This window comes from Peromyscus leucopus, chromosome 9 (assembly GCF_004664715.2).
Source record: "Peromyscus leucopus breed LL Stock chromosome 9, UCI_PerLeu_2.1, whole genome shotgun sequence".
In the NCBI taxonomy this organism is placed as follows: Eukaryota; Metazoa; Chordata; class Mammalia; order Rodentia; family Cricetidae; genus Peromyscus; species Peromyscus leucopus.
In genome coordinates, this window is record NC_051070.1 from 105,458,126 (window position 1) to 105,478,193 (window position 20,068).

Here is a 20,068-nt window from a genome sequence, read left to right on the forward strand (position 1 = left end):
CCTCCCCTAACTCTCATTGAAGTGTATTCCATAGGGAGTGACACCACTTGATAAGGATTAGGAGGGTGGCCTTGTTGGAGAAAGTGTGTCACTGGGGTTTCAAAAGCTCATGCCCGACCCAGTGGCATCTCTTCCTGCTGCCTGCAGATGCAGATGTAGAACTCTCAGCTACTTCTCCAGCACCATGTCTGCCTGTGTGCCGCCATGCCTCCTGCCATGATGATAATGGACTCTGAAACTATAAAAAAGTCCTAAATAGATGCTTTATTTTATGAGTTGATACGCCCTGGTGACTAAGCATTCAAATTTATGAGCCTATGGGGACCATTTTTATTCAAACCACCACAGCAGTTGTTTTGACATTTGTGATTACCAGCAAAATATGATGCCTGCCTTTGTCCATGTTTTGTGTTTCTTAGATTCCAATGTAGTTGCCAGTGTTGTACTTGAGGACTTACTGGGATATGTGTCTTCAAAACATTCCTATCTCAAAGATCTGCCTCAGAGGCAGCATCAGAAAATGAACACTGTAGAGTTTGTGGAATTAGAGCAGCTGCAGCCTGATACATTAGTCCATGCCGTACTCAGAGTACTGGATGTCACTGTATTGACAGGTAAGTATTTTTTTAAGTTTTTTTTTTTCATTTTACATACCAACCACAGTTGTCCCTCCCTCCCTTCTCCCCCCCTCCCATTTCCTCCAATCCCATCCACACCTCAGAGAGGGTAAGGTCTCCCATGGGGAGTCAGCCAAATCTGGCATATCAAGTTGAGGCAGGACCTCTTGACAGGTAAATATTTTGAGTGCCTCTTTAATTTTAGCTTATAAAAGCTATACAAGACCATCTTAGTGCTTTTGTTGATTACCACTATGTATTTACCATGAGATATTTTGTTGTCACCTAAGCCGGGTAATACCAGCTACAGTGTTCCTCTTCCTTTTCCAGAGGCAGTGTATAGTTATAGAGGACAGAAGCAAAGGAAAATTCTGTTAACTGTGGAACAGGCTCAAGGTCAACATTATGTGCTTGTATTGTGGGGTCCGGGAGCAGCCTGGTATACTCAGCTTCAAAGGAATAAAGGTAAATACACTGGAAAAAAGGAAAACATTTAACCTATTTATCCTTGGTAAATGATTAATGTTTGTTTATCTCAGGTGCAGAGACTTTGAAGGGATGATAGCATTTGAAATAATAGTGATTGAATGCTCCTCTGCAAGTCTCTAGTGCTATAATTTTATACTTATAGCAATTTAGTTATCTAGAAGTCCTTTGTAATTAAGGATGACAAGATAAAGGCTTGAATGTTCTCATATCTACTACATGAGGACATTAGTAAAAACTTTATCCCCTTCAAATAATGTTGTTTAAAAAAAGATTTTATCATTTTTAAATTGTGTGTGTCTGTCTGTCTGTGTGTCTGTCTGTGGGTATTTGCATGTGAGTACAGGTGCCCCTGGAGTCCAGAAAAGGGCATCAGATTTCCTAGAGTTGGAGTTACAGCTGCCTAATGTAGGTGTTGGGAACATTTGGTCTTTTGCAATTGCAGTGCATGCTTTTAACTGCTGAGCCATCTTCTAGCCCCTCAGAGATGTTCTTTACATTTTTAATTCTGGAAAAGTATTTGCAGTTTGTTTTGTTCAGCCAGAATGCTCCTATAAATAAGTTCCTTTCTGTCAGAGGGCAGATATTAGGGGAGTATTATTAAGTCTTTTAAGTCACAATTCCTATTGAATTCATTGCTATGTTCTGGGTTTTTATTCCAGTTAAAAATGTGGACTCTTAGCCATTATAGAATGCTTGCTTAAAAAATATGATCCAGTGGTACATTATTTAAAAGCACAAGTTAATAATTCATGGTGTATTAAATTAAAAGGGATGTTTCAAAAATTAGTACAGTATCTTCCTTCACTACTGAGAAATTCTGATTTTTTACCACCAGAGAGTTTAGTGGTTTTTGAGTTACCTTACTCTGCAAAATAATTAGATGTTGATCAACTGATTCATTATTTTGTACTTGAATGAGTTAATGTTGCATTCCAAACTTCTGTCTCTCAAGTGCTTATCTGGAGGTAGGATCTGTCACATTGTCTCTTAATCATTAATAGCCTGTAACTAGGATTTGAGATAAGTCTGACTTTTATGTTAGGATCAAATAGTAACAGATGTTTGTCCAGTTGTGAAATGTGACAAACGTATCGATGACAGACATGATCACTGACCATCCTATCTCAGCTATGAACACGAGTCCAGTGCATGCTAAACAAATGTAGGTCAGAGGTAGAGTGGTGTTGAGGCAGAACACATCACTCCTTTCTTAGTGTGACTGGTGTTTAGTTAAGAATTTTGTAGTAACAGAAGAGGAATTGTTGGTATCTCTAGATAATTCTATGGTTTTTAGTTAATACTGAAAACTTAGGAATCCAGTAATTATGATATAAGTCGCTCTTGCTGAATTCACTAATTATACCTAAATTTATGTATACTCTCATCATTTTAACGTTTTAACATCTGCTTCAATACCTCAAGACAATTCCTTTTAATAGGAAAAATTACAGTTTTGAAGGATCAATTAATTGATTGTACTTTCAGAAACTATTAGTCTTCTTTTTATCTGTTTAGCAGTTCTTGCAGTCATCTCCATATCAGAGTCTGTAGTAGGCACTGGCTTTCACATACTCTTAAGGAGAACAAACCTAGCTCATAGAATCAGAAATGATCACCAAGTAGTCATTATTCAATAATAATGATAATGGAATTGATATTTTGGGGAAGAACAGTAAGAAATCTCAGCTTTACATTACTTTGAAATACGAGTTGCTAGCAGGAAGCTGGCATGCTTTGTATGCAGCATGCATTGGTCACAGCTTAGATTCTAATGAGGGCACACTAGCAACATAAGTTATACTTAAGAGTAATTGGGACTGCCTAGTGGTACATGCTTGTAATTTCAGCACTTGGGAGATAGAGGCACAAGGATCAGGAGTTCAAGGCTATATTTGGCTACATAGGTATTTAGAGGCCAGCCTAGGCTACATGAGACCCTGTCACAAACAAAAGAATAATTAGGTAAGCCTGAAATAATCTATACAGAGTCAAATGCCATTTTCATGCAGTTGTTTAAAAAAGCAGTCTGCCATTTCAAATACATAATGAATTATGATAAAGTACTCTCATAATATAGCTAATTAAGCAGAGTAATGCAAATAACCCCAATTTATGATTGTATATTATCCAAAGTTACTGTTATGTCCACATGGACATTTGTAATTCAAATACATCCTAAATCCACAGTTCAAATACATCACAGCTTGTCTACTGTAACTTCCTCAGGTTTGCCATAATCAATAGTTCACGGATAAAGCAATTGAGCTGTCTTACTTAGCTAACTTCTCTAGAACCACAGTTCTAGAAGTCTAAATAAAACGGTGTTTAGACACAGTAGCACCTATTCAGCTAACCTTGGTAAGGACTGATTTTTTGTTGTTATTGAGACAGGCTGGCCTCTAACTCACTAAGTAGTTGAGAATGATACTGGATTTCTGATCCTCCTGTCTTCACATCTTGAGTGGCTAGCATTACAGGTGTGCACCATCATGCTCAGTTTATGCAGTGCTGGGGATCAAACCCAGATCTCATGCATGTTGGGCACTCTACCAACAGCCCAACAGTTCTAATTTTTAAACAACAGCAGTATAGACTTTCTTTTCAAATAACTACATTCTCTATTGTATATTCAACTTTAAAATTACCTAAAGCAGGAGGTAGGGGCAGTTAAGAGGAATGGGGGAAGGGGAAACTGGTTGGGATATAAAAAATTTTTTTTAAAGAAAATGATAACATAATGTCAAATTATTGATGTTACTGTTGGAATCATAGGTAATGTAAAATATTTGCATATAATTAGCATATAATGATAGTCAGTATATTTTTGACCAGTAGAAAAGCTTGTAGAATGTTTAAAATAAACCAAAGGAAAGATGTGATGGCTAATCTTCATTGTCAGCTTGACACATCTGGGAAGACACAATCTCAGTTGAAGAATCCCCCCATTTGTTTGGTCTCTGGGCAATTTCTTAATTGCTGATTGATGTAGGAGGACCTCCCCTGTGAAAGGTGCCATTCCTGAACATGTTCTGTGTAGGAAACCTGGGAGCAGTTCTGTCAATAGTGGTCTTCCATTGGTTTCTGCTTCAAGCTCCTGCCTTGAATCTTTGCCTTTGCTTCCCTTAATGATGGACTACATCTTGTAAAGTAAAATACCCCCTCCACCACCACCTCCCACCAATTATACTAAAGCAAAAGGAGATTTCTCAGCACAGTTTTTTTTCTGATAACCAATTATAGGCTGTTGGTAGAGGAGCTGGGTTCAGTTCCCAGCACCCATCTAATGTCTAGCTAATGATGCTGTCTGTATAGATTTGTTGATTTACTTGTCAATTCGGAACAAAAATCAGTTCTTACCGAGGGAATCAGAATACATCCATTTCAATGTCCTTAAAAAAAAAAAAAAAAAGACCCAACTAGTTAAAAACTTTCTAGGTCTCAAAATGAGAATGTTCTATTCTAAAAGGCAGTTGTGTAGGGGGTCCAAGAAATCATTACAAGATTATTGAAGTGCTCTCTAGCCAGATGTGGTGGTGCACATGGAATTCCAGGACTTGGAGGCAGAGGCAGGGGGAATAAGAGTTCATCGCCAGTGTGGACTCTACAGAGAGATACTCTCAAAAATAAGTCTGCAGTTTTTAAGTTCAATTGCTTTAACATACAGTTAGAGTTTGTCTGCTTTGCCCAAATCCTTTAGTGATAAAAGTTGTGTTTAGCTGATTCAGTTAGTTTAGTCTAGTCAATCTGATTCTGAGCATAGACCCTTTTATTTTGGTGACTTTTTGTTTTTATTTGTTTTTGTTTAAGATCGTATTTGGGAATTTAAGTACCTTTTTGTTCAACGCAATTGCATACTAGAAAACTTAGAGTTGCATACAACGCTGTGGTCATCCTGTGAGTGTCTGTTTGAGGACGACACAAGAGCAATTTCATTTAGAGCAAAATTTCAAAAAAATATACCCTCCTTTGTCAAGACATCAGACTTAGCAACTCACCTAAAGGATAAGTATTCAGGTATGATCTTTATATATGTAAAATGTTTCTAGTTTTATATGTAAAATGTTTCTAGCTTTAGTATAAGCAAAGAGGCTACCATTTGTGAGAATATATATAATTAAATATGAAAGTGAAATGTAGCTAGGTGGTGGTGGCTTACACCTTTAATCCTAGCACTCTGGAGGCAGAGGCAGGCGGATCTCTGAGTTCAAGGCCAGCCTGGTCTACAGATTGAGTATCAGGACAGCCAGGGCTGCACACAGAGAAACCCTGTTTCAAAAAAAAAAAAAAAAAAAAAAAAGAGGAGGTGGAGGGAGAAATGATGTAGATCTCTACAGATAGCTGAATCCGATTTTGATTTCTTAGCTTTCTCCTGCTAACTCTGTGAGTTTTTCTTTTAAACAATTAAGGATCACCTAACATTTTTTCATGTATAATTATGTTTTTGTCTTTAAACAGAGTCTCGTTATATAGTTCACCCTGACCTCCAACTCATGATCCTCCTGCCACTGGCTGGGATTGCAGGTGTACACCACCATCCCAAGCTCTGAAGTTTTCATTGTTGAAAGGTTTTAACTATAAGTTCAATGTATTTAATAGATACAGAGCTGTTAAGATTATCTACTTGTTGAGTGAATTTTGGTTTGTAGTTTTCAAGGAATTAGTTCATTTAAATTATTGACATAGCAAAAATTATTGATATGCATTGATAAGTTATTGATAAGTCATTTTCTTACTATCCTTTTGAATATTGATAGAATATATCAGTATTGATCATACCTGATATTAGTACTTTGTTTTTTTATTTTTATTTTGTTGATTGCAATCACTTTTGGTTTCAGTGATTTTTCTGTTTTCTCTTTTATTCACCTCTGTTCTGTACTATTTCTTTGTTTCTATCTACTTGGGTTTTGCTTTTTCTTATTTAAGATGGAAATTGAGACACACACACACACACACACACACACACACACACACACACACACCCATCAATGTGGATCATTAGTGCCATAAAATTTCCTTTACAGTAAAGTGTCTGGGTTTTCCAGTGCTCTGTGTCTTGTGAGTTTTTCTCTTTTAGCTGTGGTAAAGACACCCTTTCCATACCCGTGGGAGCTCTGGGGACTGGTCTGTCCCTGCCCTGTGCTGGCCATATAGACTTTGTCAAGATATCCAAGGGGCCCAGATAATAGCATGTGACCCAGGTCATCTCAGATTCTGCCATACAAAAAATACTCTTACCATTCTGAGATACCTCGAGTGTTAGGAACTGTGTGTGTGTGTGTGTGTGTGTGCGCGCACGTGCGTGTATAACAAGATGGGAGTATAGATCTAGTCCTTGCTCCACTATGACCGAATGATAGATCGACTCTCACTGGTCATGTTAATTCATTCATGCCTTGTGTTGATCCGTCTTCACTGTCGGCTCGCCTGGATTTAGACTCACCTCGGTAACATGACCTCTGCATGTGCATGCTGTGAGGGTGTCTTCATAGAGGTTAACTAGGAGGGAGCACACACCCTGAATGTGAGCAGCCCATCCTGTGGTCTCAAGTCCTGACTGGATAAAAATGGGAAAAGGAGAAAGTGAGCTGAGGGCCAGCACCCATCTTCCTGAGGATGCAGTGTGCAAACAGCCAGGCTCCTATGCTCATGCCTTCCCCTTCAGGGTGGAGTGCAGTCTTTGAGCTGTGAGTCAAAATAATCCCTTCTTTCCTGAGTCGCTGTTTGTCTGGTGTGTAGCCACAGTCATGAGAAAAGTAACTAATATATGTACGTATATATGTTTTTCTGAGATACAAGTATAGGCTAGCATTGCTACATCATCAAACTAAGTTAAGAAAAGTACAAGTACAGAGTGAACAAAAAAACATTTTAGTTGAAAGTAGTGATTTTATTCTTAGAAAATAACTCCATATATGAAATTTTACATTGAAGCCTTTATTAACAGTTAAATTAATATTTTAAGAAGCACAGATTTTTTAAAAATATAAGCTTTTTTTAATAGACTTTTTTTTTTAAGTTTTTTTTTTTTTTTTTTTTGTTGTTGTTATTTTGAGACAGGGTTTCTCTGTGTAGCCCTGGCTGTCCTGGAACTCACTCTGTAGACCAGGCTGGCCTCAAACTCAGAGATCCACCAACCTCTGCCTCCTGAGTGCTGGGATCAAAGGTATGAGCCATCACTGTCCAGCAAATATAGGCTTTTATAGTGATACCTTTTATACCACTTTCAAACATGAAGTTACTGTGGCCAAAATAGGGTCCAGATTTACACTAACTGGTGAAATCTTGGGTAATGAAGCATCATATAAATTTTTAAACTGTGTCCACGCTCAAAATTCCATAGACCATAGAGATGGCTGCCATAGGAAGGAGGGCCATGGGCAGCAAGGGGCTGTGCCACTTTACAATTTTTATTTGTTACTATGGAGGAGTCAGCTTTATCTACTGCTTACACAAGATAGTGACCTGCTAGGATCAAAGCCTAGGATTAGACTTAAAAATAAAAATAAGCAACCTCACAGGAGTCAGCAAATTGGTGGCCACAGAACCGATGATTAATGGCAGCAAAGGTACAACCTCACTATCTTGGGGATGATGCTGAGCACTGGGAATGTTCTGGAAATTCTGGGGTTGTGCTCCCCATTGGATACCACAACTGTACTGTTGTCGCCAGGCTTTGACAGGTTGTATTCAAAGGGCCTCTTTAGCCTTTTCATTCTATTATGGTCAGCTACAAGAAGACACACGGTTTCTGTCATTGTCTCTTTAAAGTGTGAAAACAGAAAAAGAACATGCAGAAACAAGCAATTTTCCCTAGCCTGTTTTTTTCCAGTTAAATAAAAGACAGGAGAAAGGGGCTGTCAAACCAGGGAGAAGTCCCAAGCCAGTCTTCTTGCTGACGAAAGGTAGAGAAGGGTGACTCCTTGTAAAGAGCTGAAGACACTGTTTCCCCTACGAGAAGCAGAGCTTTAGTGCCCAGCATTCTAGAATACCCCTGAAAGCAAAGTCACTTTTAGAAGAAAGTGGAATGCCAATTTGTAAAATGACACAATTATATAACAGTTCTGAAATTATCGCATTTCTCGATTTCTGTATGTGTGTGATTGAACTTGTCTGTGCAGAAGTGTAATGTTGAGTCTGCTACAGCTTATATGAACACTACCCACTCCCACTAACTCATGTAGAGATATGTGGCCTGAGTAGAAAAAATGATGAAAGCATCTCTGGGCCCCAAGAGACTAAGACAAATGAAAGACATTCAGGAGAGTCACCACTATTGAATTCCCAAAGAGATAGCCAGAAAACTGCACAGGGACCAACATGATACCTCCTGATCTATAATTGTAAGAGGATCTTGATGGCTAACTTGATTGGATTAAGAAGGGCTAGGAACTAAGTGAAGTGTAACTCAGCCTATGTCTGTGGGGTATTTCCAAAGACAATTAACTAAGGGAGAAGGCCTGTTCTAACTGTGGGTGGCAGCATCCCCTAGGCTGGGGGTCCAGAGGAAAGGGGAAGGAAAACTCCAGCTAGCACCAGCATTCTCCCTGTTTCCCAGCTGCCATGATGTGAGCTGCCCTGTTCTACTGTCCTCTCCCACCATGCCTGCGCTGAGACCTCTGAACCCGTGAGCTCAAATACATCTCCCTACATGATGTCAGATATTTTGTTTCAGTGACAAAAAGCTGACTAACAAAAAAAATATAAGACCAAGTCTGCAAGATTAAAGACACCTTTAAATGAGTATGGAGAGGAGGGTAATGTTCAGATAGATTCATAGGCTATACTAGTATGCAGAAAGGCAAAAATAAGTTAGGCTCAAAAGATCATAGTAGATGTAGTAGATATTCAGTATATATTTAGTGGATGAATGAATTATGAATTGTTAGAGGTATTAACATGCTTGAGGTTACAGTGAATGACAGAAGAAATCATGCTCCCCTCCCCAATCCATTTCTTTTCGAATGGTCACTCAGACTCACTCAGTTGCAGGCAAATCCTCCATTATATTCTAGGTTCTCTATTGAAGCCATAAGTGAGTTGAGATTCTCTTGGAAGGGATGAATTCCAAGAGTAAGATCTTGGTGTAGCCTATACTCTAAGTGACTATAAACGAACCACATAGCTGTGTTTGTCAGTTAAAGTTATTGTTGGCTCTAATAATTATTTCTTCTTCTTTTTTTTTTTTTTTTTTTTAATGCAGGAGTGGTTCTGATTAAAGCCAAGGTTTCAGAGCTGGTGTTTACTGTCCCAGCAGCTCAGAAGATAGCTCTAAATGCTCACAGTTCTCTGAAGGGTATCTTCTCTTCTCTTCCCAACATAACATATGCTGGCTGTGCGCATTGTGGCTCAGAACTGGAAACAGATGAGAACAGGGTCTACAGACAATGTCTGAGCTGCTTGCCATTTGCTGGGAAGAAAACATTGTATAGGTAAGGCAACAGAGTGGGATGTTTCGTTGATTTGATGGAAAATACTGCATAGGACTGGAAGTGACGGAAAAGTACAAGATCCTGTTTTTTATAATGCAACTAACTGGGCGCTTAAGCAGGAGAATAAAATTTCCATGGATGACAAATAACTGTTTGTGAAAGCAAAAATTCCCCAGGAACAAATAAGACTATTTTAAAGAATGAGGTGGATCTTACTTTCTTTAAACAGCCATATTGAAGACTTTGTTCACTTTTAACCGACATCTGACTGTTCCATCGATAACTCATAAAGGTTAAGGTGTTCTGTGACCTCTCCCTGTTTGCAGAGGCCAGGGGATATTTGTCTGGCCTTCAGTGCTTCCGTTTCTCACCTTTCCTTTGGAAGTGAAAGACAGCTCATCAATGTGTGTTCTCTGGTAAAATTGTTAGCTAGCTCAGTGAAAAGCCCACTGCTTTCGGATCAGTGTTCAAAGTCTTGATAATCATTGTTTTATAATCATAAAATTGCATTACTTTACAGAGGACGAGAAGTCCTTTCCTGTTATTTCCAAATATTGAAGTATAAAGTAAGTACATGTGTATTCAGTACTTTATTTACTTTTATGTTCTTTTAAACATGGTCTTGTTAGATAGCCCAGGCTAGTGTCAAACTCATAATCCTCCTGCATCACCTTTCTAAGTGATATGCATGTGCCATGTGTCATGGCATACATGAAGATAATATACAGAAGCTTGGTCAGTAAGACTCGTTTATCTTTATAGATATTGATGTTTGTTAGAAAGAAGTGAATGAAGCTGGGCCTGTGCTACAGTGTGCGATCCTAGTAATTGGGAGATTAAAGTAGGATCTCAAGTTCAAGGCCAGCCAGGGCTACATAGCAAGACTGTGTCTTAACAACAATAACAAAAATGAATAAAAATAAATAAAATAAAAACAAGTAAGTGAATGAATTTTACTTTTTCTTTCTTATTTTTCAATCCAGAGGATTGAATTTAGGGCCTCGTGCTAGGCAAATGCTATATTTTCTTCTTTTTACCCTTTATGTTGAGACAAGGTCTAAATTGCCCATGCTGACCTTGAACTTACTCTGTAGCCCAGGCAGACCTGAAAGTTGTGATCTTCCTATGTCAGCTTTCTAAGTAACTAGATCATAGTCTGTTCCTCCAGGCCTGGCCAGTTTCCTATTGCTAAGGAGAATGAATTAAGGTGCATGGTGTACAACAAACATAATTTAATTAGACTTATTAATAATTAAGGCCTTCAAAATGATGTATCGTTGATTTATTTTATACAGAATATTTGAGGGGTGTTGAGACAAGGTGTCCCAGGCAGGCCTCAGATTCATGCCTTATAATTTGTAGTTAATTGTATATTTGTCTTTTTTTTTTTGGTTTTTTGAGACAGGGTTTCTCTGTGTAGCTTTGCGCCTTTCCTGGAACTCACTTTGTAGACCAGGCTGGCCTCGAACTCACAGAGATCTGCCTGCCTCTGCCTCCCGAGTGCTGGGATTAAAGGCATGCACCACCACTGCCCGGCTATTTGTCTTTTAAAAATGTTTTTATTGAGCAATAAGTCACATGCTGCCACAGTAACTCACACATTGCATGTGCACACATGACACCCATACACACAATAAAAAAAATTAAGAATTTTACCTATATAATTCAATGGTTATAGTGTATCCAGAGGACTATAGACCTGTCATGATAGCCATATCCATGAACACTTATTCTACTCCTCACAGTGGAAATTGCTAACCTACTTTCTGTTGCTGTAAATATGCCTGACCTGAGCATTTCTACAAGTTAAATCTTATAGTGTGGGGTCTTTTGTGACTGGCCTCTCAGCATAGTGTCTTCAAAGTTCATCTATGTTATGGACTATATCAGTACTTTAAAAATTTTTATTTATTATTATTATTATTGTATGTGATATTTATGTGTCCATGCTATGGGACATATATGGAGGTCAGAGGACAGCTTTGTAGAGTTGGTTCTCTATTCTGTGGTGACCCAGTTAGCTTTCTGTTGCTTTGATAATCAGCACCATGACCAAAACCAACTTGGAGAAGCAAGGATCTGTTGGATTATACTTCCAGGTAATAGGGCATCATTAAGAGAAGTCAGGCCAGGAACTCAAACCAGGTCAGAGGCAGAAACTCTGGAGGAAAGCTGCCTACTGGCTTGCTCCCTGCCCTCTGCCTAGAGATGGTACCCCACAGACATGCTCATAGGCATAGACCAATCTGATTGAAACTCCCTCAGATAGATAGCTCTGGGCTGTGTCAAGTTGATAGCTGAAGCTAACTAGGAGATGTAGATTCAAGGCTTGCACAGCAGGTACCTTTATCCTCAGAGCCATCTTGCTGGCCTTAATTGTTTTTCATACAAGTGTTTTATTATTTGCTTAATTATTGAAGAACTATTTGAGTTTAACTTCATACCAAATACTTTCTTTGAGATATTTTACTTTGGAAACTAATGTGAACAATATCAAATTATGAGAAAATGGATGATATCTTCTTTATTACTGGTTTATTAAAAGTAACTGAATTATATGTCTTTTGTCATTGTTATTGTGTTTTAGTATTTCAGAAGAGAGAATTTTATCTCTAATTAACATGTCTACAGTTATCTATGTCTGCATGGTTACAGATCTCTGTCATCAGTCTAGCCGTCTGTATCTATCTCTATATTAACATGTCTACAGTTGTCTATGTCTACATGGTTACAGATCTCTAGATTCAGTCTAGTCGTCTGTATCTATCTGAACATCCTTGTGGAAAGCCGCTTTGTTCCAACAGTCTTGATAGCTTACATTATACAACCATAATATCAAGGCATTTCCTGTCTTTGTCCCTCTGAAGAAGAAATTGCTCTTTCCCCAGAGAAGAACTGGCAGCATTCTCACACTCTCCGGGGCCTCCCTCTTTATGGTTCATGCAGTTTGGCCTTTTTTCTTTTAGTTTTTATTTCTTTTATGTGTATGAGTATTTTGCCTACGTGTATGTGCACCATGTGTGTACCTGGTTCCTGCAGAGGATGTAGATATCCTGGAACTAGAGTCTTGTATGGTTGGGAGCCAAGAGCAGCAAGTACTCTTAACTGCTGAGCCACCTCTTCACCCCCAGCCTCTGCTCTTTTGTGATGGGGTCTGATATGATTGGCTCTGGAATGTTAGCTTTCCCCAGGGAATTGGTTGGTGGCTGAAGTCTTGCAGTAAATACTAGATTTAGGGCTTGGGAGGTGATGGGGCCTTGGTCATAAGCAGTGGAAACAAGGCTCCTTCTGAAGAGAAGTATAAGGTGATGTTTTAGAGAGGGTAAGCCTAGAAGCAGCCAACTAAGAGATGCTAGACTGGGTGGAGTTGGTCGGACCCAGTCACTGGTCAAAATTGGTCCTGGTTTGGCAGGACCAACACTCAAAAAACGTGTTGGCTAGAGCTGGTTGAGATGGATTGACTGTGATAGGCTGAGTTGGTTTGGAATGCAACCAGGCAAAGTAAGCTGCTGTGGGTCTTCATGAAACCAGGGACAGTGGCCTTTGAAATACAGGTAATGCTTGAGGCTTTTCCAGGGGTGGGAGAGGCCAAGGTACTAACTTGATCTTCCCAGATGCTCATACTGGGATGGAGAGGGACACTCCTTTTCAGCACCTCTCTCTGGTGGCTGTCTTTGCCTGGGGTTTTCTCAGAACCTTTCCCCTCAGGTAGGATTTGGTGGCTGGGGATGGCTGGGGTTCTTTGGTGCTGTTGGTTTCCGAGAGCCTGGGAGGAAGAGATTCCAGTTTTCTTTCCACTCTTGTTATCCAGTGCATGAACGACTTGCAGTGATTCCAGCATGTCCATACCTCAGTGAGTTCAAGGCTTCCTAGCCAGTTCTGCTGAGTTCAGATGGGTTCCTTTTCCTCTTTATCTTGAGAATGGTCAGTTTCTCATCTGCTTTGACTTTGTTCCTGGACTCCTTACACTTTTGGTCATTAGAGTTGTTTTTTCTGGTCCTTTTGGTCTTTGTTGCCCACGGGGGGGGGGGGGGGGGGCTAAGCAAAGGCAGCTTTCTGACCTTGGCTGTCAGAGGACTTGGCCATGTTCTAGGGAGCCCCATCACGCTGTCCATAGCATTGCCCATAGTTACTTCTCCCTCCATCACACATACTGGGCCCTGGCACTGGGGTTGGTCTGCGTCGTTTCATCCAGAGACTCAGAGGCCAGAGGCCTTATCCTTGTTCTTCCTGACCTAGTCACAGGGGCCCTTTATGTATGACCCTTCCCAGATTACATCAATAGCTGATGTGGTATCTTCAGTTGTTTTTTTTTTTCTTTCTTTCTTTCTTTCTTTTTTTTTTTTTTTTTTTGATAGTTTTGTGTATCCCATGTTTGTCTTGAATTTGCATGTAACTGAGACACAATGGCTTTAACTTCTGATCCTCTTGCCTCTGCTTCCCAAGTTCTGGGATTATAAGTGTGCATCATCATGCCTGGTTTCTGTGGTTTTGAGGATTGAATCTGGGACTTATATATGCTAGGCAAGCATACTAACTGAGATATATCCTTAGCACAGCACTTGTTTGTATTGCAAAATAATATTCTACCGTATGTATATCCTATATTATTCATCCATTCATAAGTTGATGAACACTGGAGTTCTTCCCTCCTTGGGGCTGCTGTGAACATGTGTGTACATGTTTGTATGTAGACATAGTTTTCATTAATTTGGGTATATACACAGGAATGCATTTGTTGTGTTGTATGTGTTAGCCACTTAAGGCATGGCCAAGCTGTTTTCCAAAGCAGTTATGCAAGTTTTCATCTTACTAGGAAGCAATGGCTCCACAGCCTTGATATTGTGTTAAGTCTCTTGTTTTAATTTCTGTTGCTTGAGTTTTTGCTGTCAGATATAAGAAAAGTGCCTTTCTTAAGCCATGATCATGGAGATTTACACCTATATTTTCTTTCAAAGGCTTAGTTTTGACTGTTTATATTTAGATTTGTAATTTACCCTGTATTGATTTCTGTGTGTGGTATAAGGAAGAAGTCCAATTTGTTCTTTTGCATATTCATATATGCTTGCTCCAGCATGATTTTTTAAAGTTTATTTTACTGATTTTTAGGCTGGTATACAAAGCAATGGGTTTCATCATGGCTTCTTTCTCTATTTGTATCATTATACTTTGTTCTCATTCTCTTCTTTCCCCATCTGCCTCCTTATGCAGTTCAGCTGATGCCCTTCCTTCATCCAGTTAGTCTACTCTTCTGCTTTTATAAATATAATATCTACAAATCATATCTGTAGTATATATACTATAGATAATTACATATATAGGATATATAAAATTTTCACATGGGTTCTCCATATATAATTAAATATGTGGTATTTGTCTTTCTGAATCTGGCCTCTTTTACTTAACATGATTTCCAGTTATATCATTTTTCTTGCATATGTGTCCAGCATGATTTATTGAAAAGGTTATTCTGGCCCACATTGAGTCATCTTGGCAGCATTGTTAAAAGAAAAAAATCTAATCTTGGAGTTAGATGTAAAGGTCAGTAGTGCAGCACTAGACCATCATGTATGAGCTCTGGGTTGGCTCCATAGCTCCTAATCAACAAAACCCAAATCCCAACCAACCAACCAACCAACCAGAATAATAGCAACAACAAAATAAGACAGAACACCCAAACAAACAAAACCCACTTTCTTATAAAATTCCCAAGAGCCTTGAATGAAGGAACCAGTTTTCTTTTGTCCTGAGTGTAAACCAGCATTTAGCACAATCCATGGTGTGCAATAGAGACTCAGTTCGTATTTGTTGAAATGAAGAATGGAAGGAAGGTGAGCAGAGAGAGAGCAAGAGAGAGAAGAGAGCAAACAAGAGACAGAGGCCGCGGTGGACAGGGAGAGACTGGTCTGTAAAGATGGAAGGACCTGGAATGATGTGGGTAAAGGGGGTGAAATCTGTAGTCATGCTTTATTTTTACTTCACTACATTCCTTTCTGTTCATGAATCTGATTCTAAATTCTGTTGTTTATTTTTTGTAGGCCAGCTTTAATGACCATAGTTGATGGAAGACATAGTACTTGTGTCCATGTAGGGTCAAAGATGATGGAACGCATTCTTCTCAACATCTCTCCAGATTGCCTCAACAGAGCGATAGGTAAGATAGTACCTCACACCACCACGCAGCGGTTCTCTGAACTGTTGACAGGAGTAGTCAGGACAGAAAGGGTACTGTGTTGTAGATAAAGCTAGTCAGTTTGAGTGAAACATGAAAGCTTACATAAGGTGGAAGGTAAGTTCTTCTTACGTCTGATTCGTATAGGAGTAAAGGAGGGAAGTACCTAAGCTCTTTAGCCGAAGATTGGTCAGCAGAGCACTAGGAGCCCAGTCTCACACTAGTTAACAAATGAATGGGTGGCACCATGCACTGAAAGTAATCTCTCATTGGAATGGATTTTTAAGATCCTCAGTTGCAGGGCCAGGGACAGTCAGGGACTAAGCAAGCAAACAGCTCCCGCCTGTCAGATGAGCATGCTCCATGTCTGTCCTCATTAGCCTCAGACTCCTTAGCTAGACAAGCTAATCTAGGTCCTTTGTGTCTTAGTTTTGTAATTGTGGGTTGCTCTTCTTATTAATAATAGGTTGAGCAGCTAATCCAAAAATAAGAAACATAATGAATTTTATGTTTAGATTTGAGTCTTATCCCTAAGATACCTCAAGAACTTTGGTTCAGAGATGCTCAGCTTATATATGTACTTATAACTATGATTAAAAACTATAGAAATAAGAGTATGATGCTTTTTCTGATATGGACATGCCCTTCTTTTTTAAAATTTCTTTTATGTGTATATGTGTTTTATTCATCTGCATATCTCTATACCAGAAGAGACCAAAAGAGGGCACTGGATCCCCTAGAACTGGAGTTAGGAATGGTTGTGAGCTGCCATGTGGGTGCAGGGATTTAAACCCAGGTCCTCTGCAAGAACAAGTTCTCCTAACCACTGAAGCCGATGCCATGCCCTTCTCACTTCAGGCCAGAACAGACCTCAATCTTCACTTTGTTCCAAAGCTGGTGGCTGGAACTACTGTCAGGCTGACATTGCCTGTGCTTGCTTTGGATGCTCAGCGGGAGCCACACCGTCTTTCTAGACTACTTTCAACAACTTGAAACTAGAAAGAGAGGTAGAGAACAAGAAATGTAAGGTGTATGTGAAGCTTGAGGAGCCCAGGGAAACAGGGAGGTCTTTAGAATAGAATGCGGTTCTGGGAAGCTCGAAGGGGTCCTGAGTGGTGTGTGTGTTGTTCTTCCTCAGTACCTTCCTCCGAAGTCACCTACAGCATGGTCGCAGCAGACTTGCTCCACTCCTTATTGGCCATCAGTGCAGAACCTTGTGTGTTGAAGATTCAGAGCTTTTTCGAGTTGGATGAAAATAGCTACCCACTGCAACAGGAATTCTCCTTACTAGATTTCTGTCCTGATTCATGGACAATGTGGAGCCCGGGACTTTCTCTGAGTTCGGAGGAGGACACAGGCAGCATTCCAAGGAAGGAGTAATGAAATAATCTGTCTTTTGAAGATTTATTTATTTTTTATGTTTGTGAGTTTTGCCTGTGTATATCTGTGTACCATGTCTGGTGCCCACAGAGGCCAGGAGAGGGGACTAAATCCCCTGGGACTAGAGTAATATATGGGTGTGAGCTGCCAAATGGATTCTGAGAAAGTGCTCTTAACTGCTGAGCCACCCAACCCTATGATCTGTGCTTTGAAATAAATGAAATGACAGAGCTTTTGCCTGGAGTTTTTAAAATAAATATTTTATTACCATAATATATTTATACCAAATAAATTTATAAGTTAATTTTTAAAAGAATTCTGTGAAGCTTTTATTATTTGCTTTTTTGTTGGTATTCTTTTTATTCTGGAGAAATGATCTAACAATAAAGGCATATATCACAGTTCCTGAGGATTACAGGTATCTCACCTGTCTCCTAATGTAGACCCTGATGCATTAAGGCACTCAACACTGAAGAGCCACATGTAAGACGTTTCCTCAGAAGTCACTTTTCTGTTATAAACTCTACATGCTTTTTCTTATTTCTGTCTTAATAAGTGCCAGTGTGAATTAATTTCTCCATGTTAACGGTATGTGCTAGCTAGGGACACAGGACTGTTGGTGGGGTAGCAAGCGAATTGGCTGCTTCTCTTGTTGCCGAGACGACACCCCTGCCTGCAGAGAAACCGAAGGAAGGAAGGAAGGTTGACAGGTGAAGGGGCGGTCCTCATTCTGAAGAGGGACAAGTGTCCATGACCCCCCAGGTCCATCTTTGGGGTCCTGACATGTCTCAGTATTCTGATAGCCAAAGGGAGGGCACAGATATTTCTAGAGTATTGTGGCTCCTGCCAGGATGGTTGATCAACTGGATCAGTATTGTAAAAATGGCTGTATTCCTGAAAGCAAGCTACATATTCAGTGCAATCCTTAACAAAAGCCCAGTGAGTTTCTTCGCAGAAATAAAAAAGAAAATCCTAAAATTCACGTGGAAGAACAAAAGTACCCCTGACTAGTGTTTCTCAATCTGTAGGTCACGGCTTGATATTCTTTCCTATCAAATATTTACACTGCAATTTATAACAGTAGCAAAATGACAGTTATGAAGTAGTAATGAAATGATTCTATGGTTGGGGTCACTACAACATGAGGAACTGTATAAAAGGGCCACAGCATTAGGAACGTTGAGAACCACTGCCCTAGACAGTCAAAGCCACCTGAAAAGAAAGAGCAGTGTTGGAAGAAGCACAGTATCTAATTGTAGTGGGAAGCCATTTCAGCTTTGACCTGGATGTTCCAACCCCCATTAAGGCTTCGGTAACGGTCACGCCTACAAGGTGGGGCCAAGAGAGGACCCTGAAGACCCAAGATCCGGATGCACCAGCTCTCTTGGTTCCTGGACCCTGGACGCTGGAGGTAGACCCAGCAGAGTTCTCCAGAGAACACCGCCAGACTACACCTTTCCCAAACCCTGTAAACTATCCCTTCACTTGTAAGTTACCCCACAAAATAAACCTCCCTTTTAACTATGTGGAGTGGCCCTAATAATTTCACCAATATCTAGTTTCAAATCTCATTACAGAGCTACAGTGACAAAAACAGATGGCTCAGAACAGACATGTAGACCAATGGAATAAACTAGAGGATGCAAAAACAAACCCATACAGTTACAGCCACGTGATTGACAATGGTGCCAAGAACGTACACTGGAGTATGCATGGCATGCTCTTCAACAAATGGTACTGGGAAAACCAGATAACCACGTGAGAATGAAGCCACTCCTGTCCATTATCCTGTGCAGAAAGTGATTCAAAATGGATCAGCACCTTTAAGATCTGACAGAACTGCAGCCGGAAAACACAGGGAGGATCTTTCCAATATCCAGGCTGGTATGGACGCACGGAAAGGACTCCTGCAGCTCAGGAAGTAAGGCCAAGAACTGGCAAATGGGACCGCAGAGAGTTTTAAAACTTCTACAAGGCAAAGCGAACCACAGAGTGAAGAGACGGCCTACAGGACAGGAAATTGTCAGCTGTGTTTTTGACTTGGGATTAGTATCTAGAATGAAGAACAACAAAACCAATAAATGAAAAATGAATCAAATAGTTCGCAAAGAGGTTTGTAAATCTGTAAAGAAAACATTCAGCGTCTGTAGCCCTCAGGGATATGCAAACAAAAACTGTGGTCAGATTCCATCTATCCCAACCAAAGGGGCGATCAGCAAGGAGACAGACAGCAAATATTGGTGAATGTGGAGAAAGAAGAATCCTTACACTCCAGCTCACAGCTCCAGTAAAGAGATAAACAGCATCATACCATTCACAGGAAGGTCTGCCTGATACACAAGAAGACTCATGCTCAAAGCGTGATGTGAAGGAAGGCAAACAGAAACAGCATACATCTTCTCATTCCTTAGATAATATATAATATGCTGTACATTGTACATTACATATATTTATATGATGTGTCTATATATTATATGTGCATGGTCAGGTGATAAAAACCAAGTATAGTGCTGAGTAAGCCAGGGAGGAAGAGTCAGTGCTTGCAAAGGGCCACCCTGGAAGGTTGGCTTCTGCGTCCTGCCGGCTCTAAGTCCATCCTTCAGTACTTGCTCTGAGCTGACTGCCAGCCTAGTGGCAGTCACAATGCTAAACAGTAGAGGGTGCTGGAGACGCACGCTTCCGGAAGGCTGCGCTGCAGTCCAGGGTGAGCTGGAAGCCACAACAGTGCCCATCTCTCTGGCCCCGAGTGGGGGCTCAGCCAGGCTGTCACTTGCGTGACTACCCTCTTACATCCTGCCCTCTAAGCGCTCTAGGCGGGGTCCCCTTGGGGGACCTCCTTTGCTCACTCACTCCTGCCTGGAAGTTTGCCAGTCAGCAAACCAACACAAGCCCAACCCGAGAGAACGAAGGGGTTATTGCCACACTTCAACCTTCATCGTTAGCGATGGACAGTTAATGTACACAGAGACATGAGAAGA

At 40.2% G+C, this 20,068-nt stretch overlaps 1 protein-coding gene across 6 annotated transcripts in view; it reads left to right on the plus strand.

Moving 5' to 3' along the window:
- The window catches only part of Shld2 (shieldin complex subunit 2), a 78,820-nt gene extending 61,499 nt beyond the window's left edge, over positions 1 to 17,321 (plus strand). For 5 of the 6 annotated variants that reach the window (XM_028878334.2, XM_037208707.1, XM_037208705.1 and 2 more), the window contains 6 exons: positions 420 to 614; positions 948 to 1,082; positions 4,914 to 5,120; positions 9,310 to 9,538; positions 15,577 to 15,692; positions 16,849 to 17,321. In XM_028878334.2, coding sequence (XP_028734167.1) covers positions 420 to 614; positions 948 to 1,082; positions 4,914 to 5,120; positions 9,310 to 9,538; positions 15,577 to 15,692; positions 16,849 to 17,090 — 1,124 coding nt within the window. In that variant the 3' untranslated portion in view covers positions 17,091 to 17,321. The remainder of the gene's footprint in view (positions 1 to 419; positions 615 to 947; positions 1,083 to 4,913; positions 5,121 to 9,309; positions 9,539 to 15,576; positions 15,693 to 16,848) is intronic. The other variant, XM_037208709.1, reaches the window with a different exon arrangement.
- Positions 17,322 to 20,068: the final 2,747 nt, after the last annotated feature.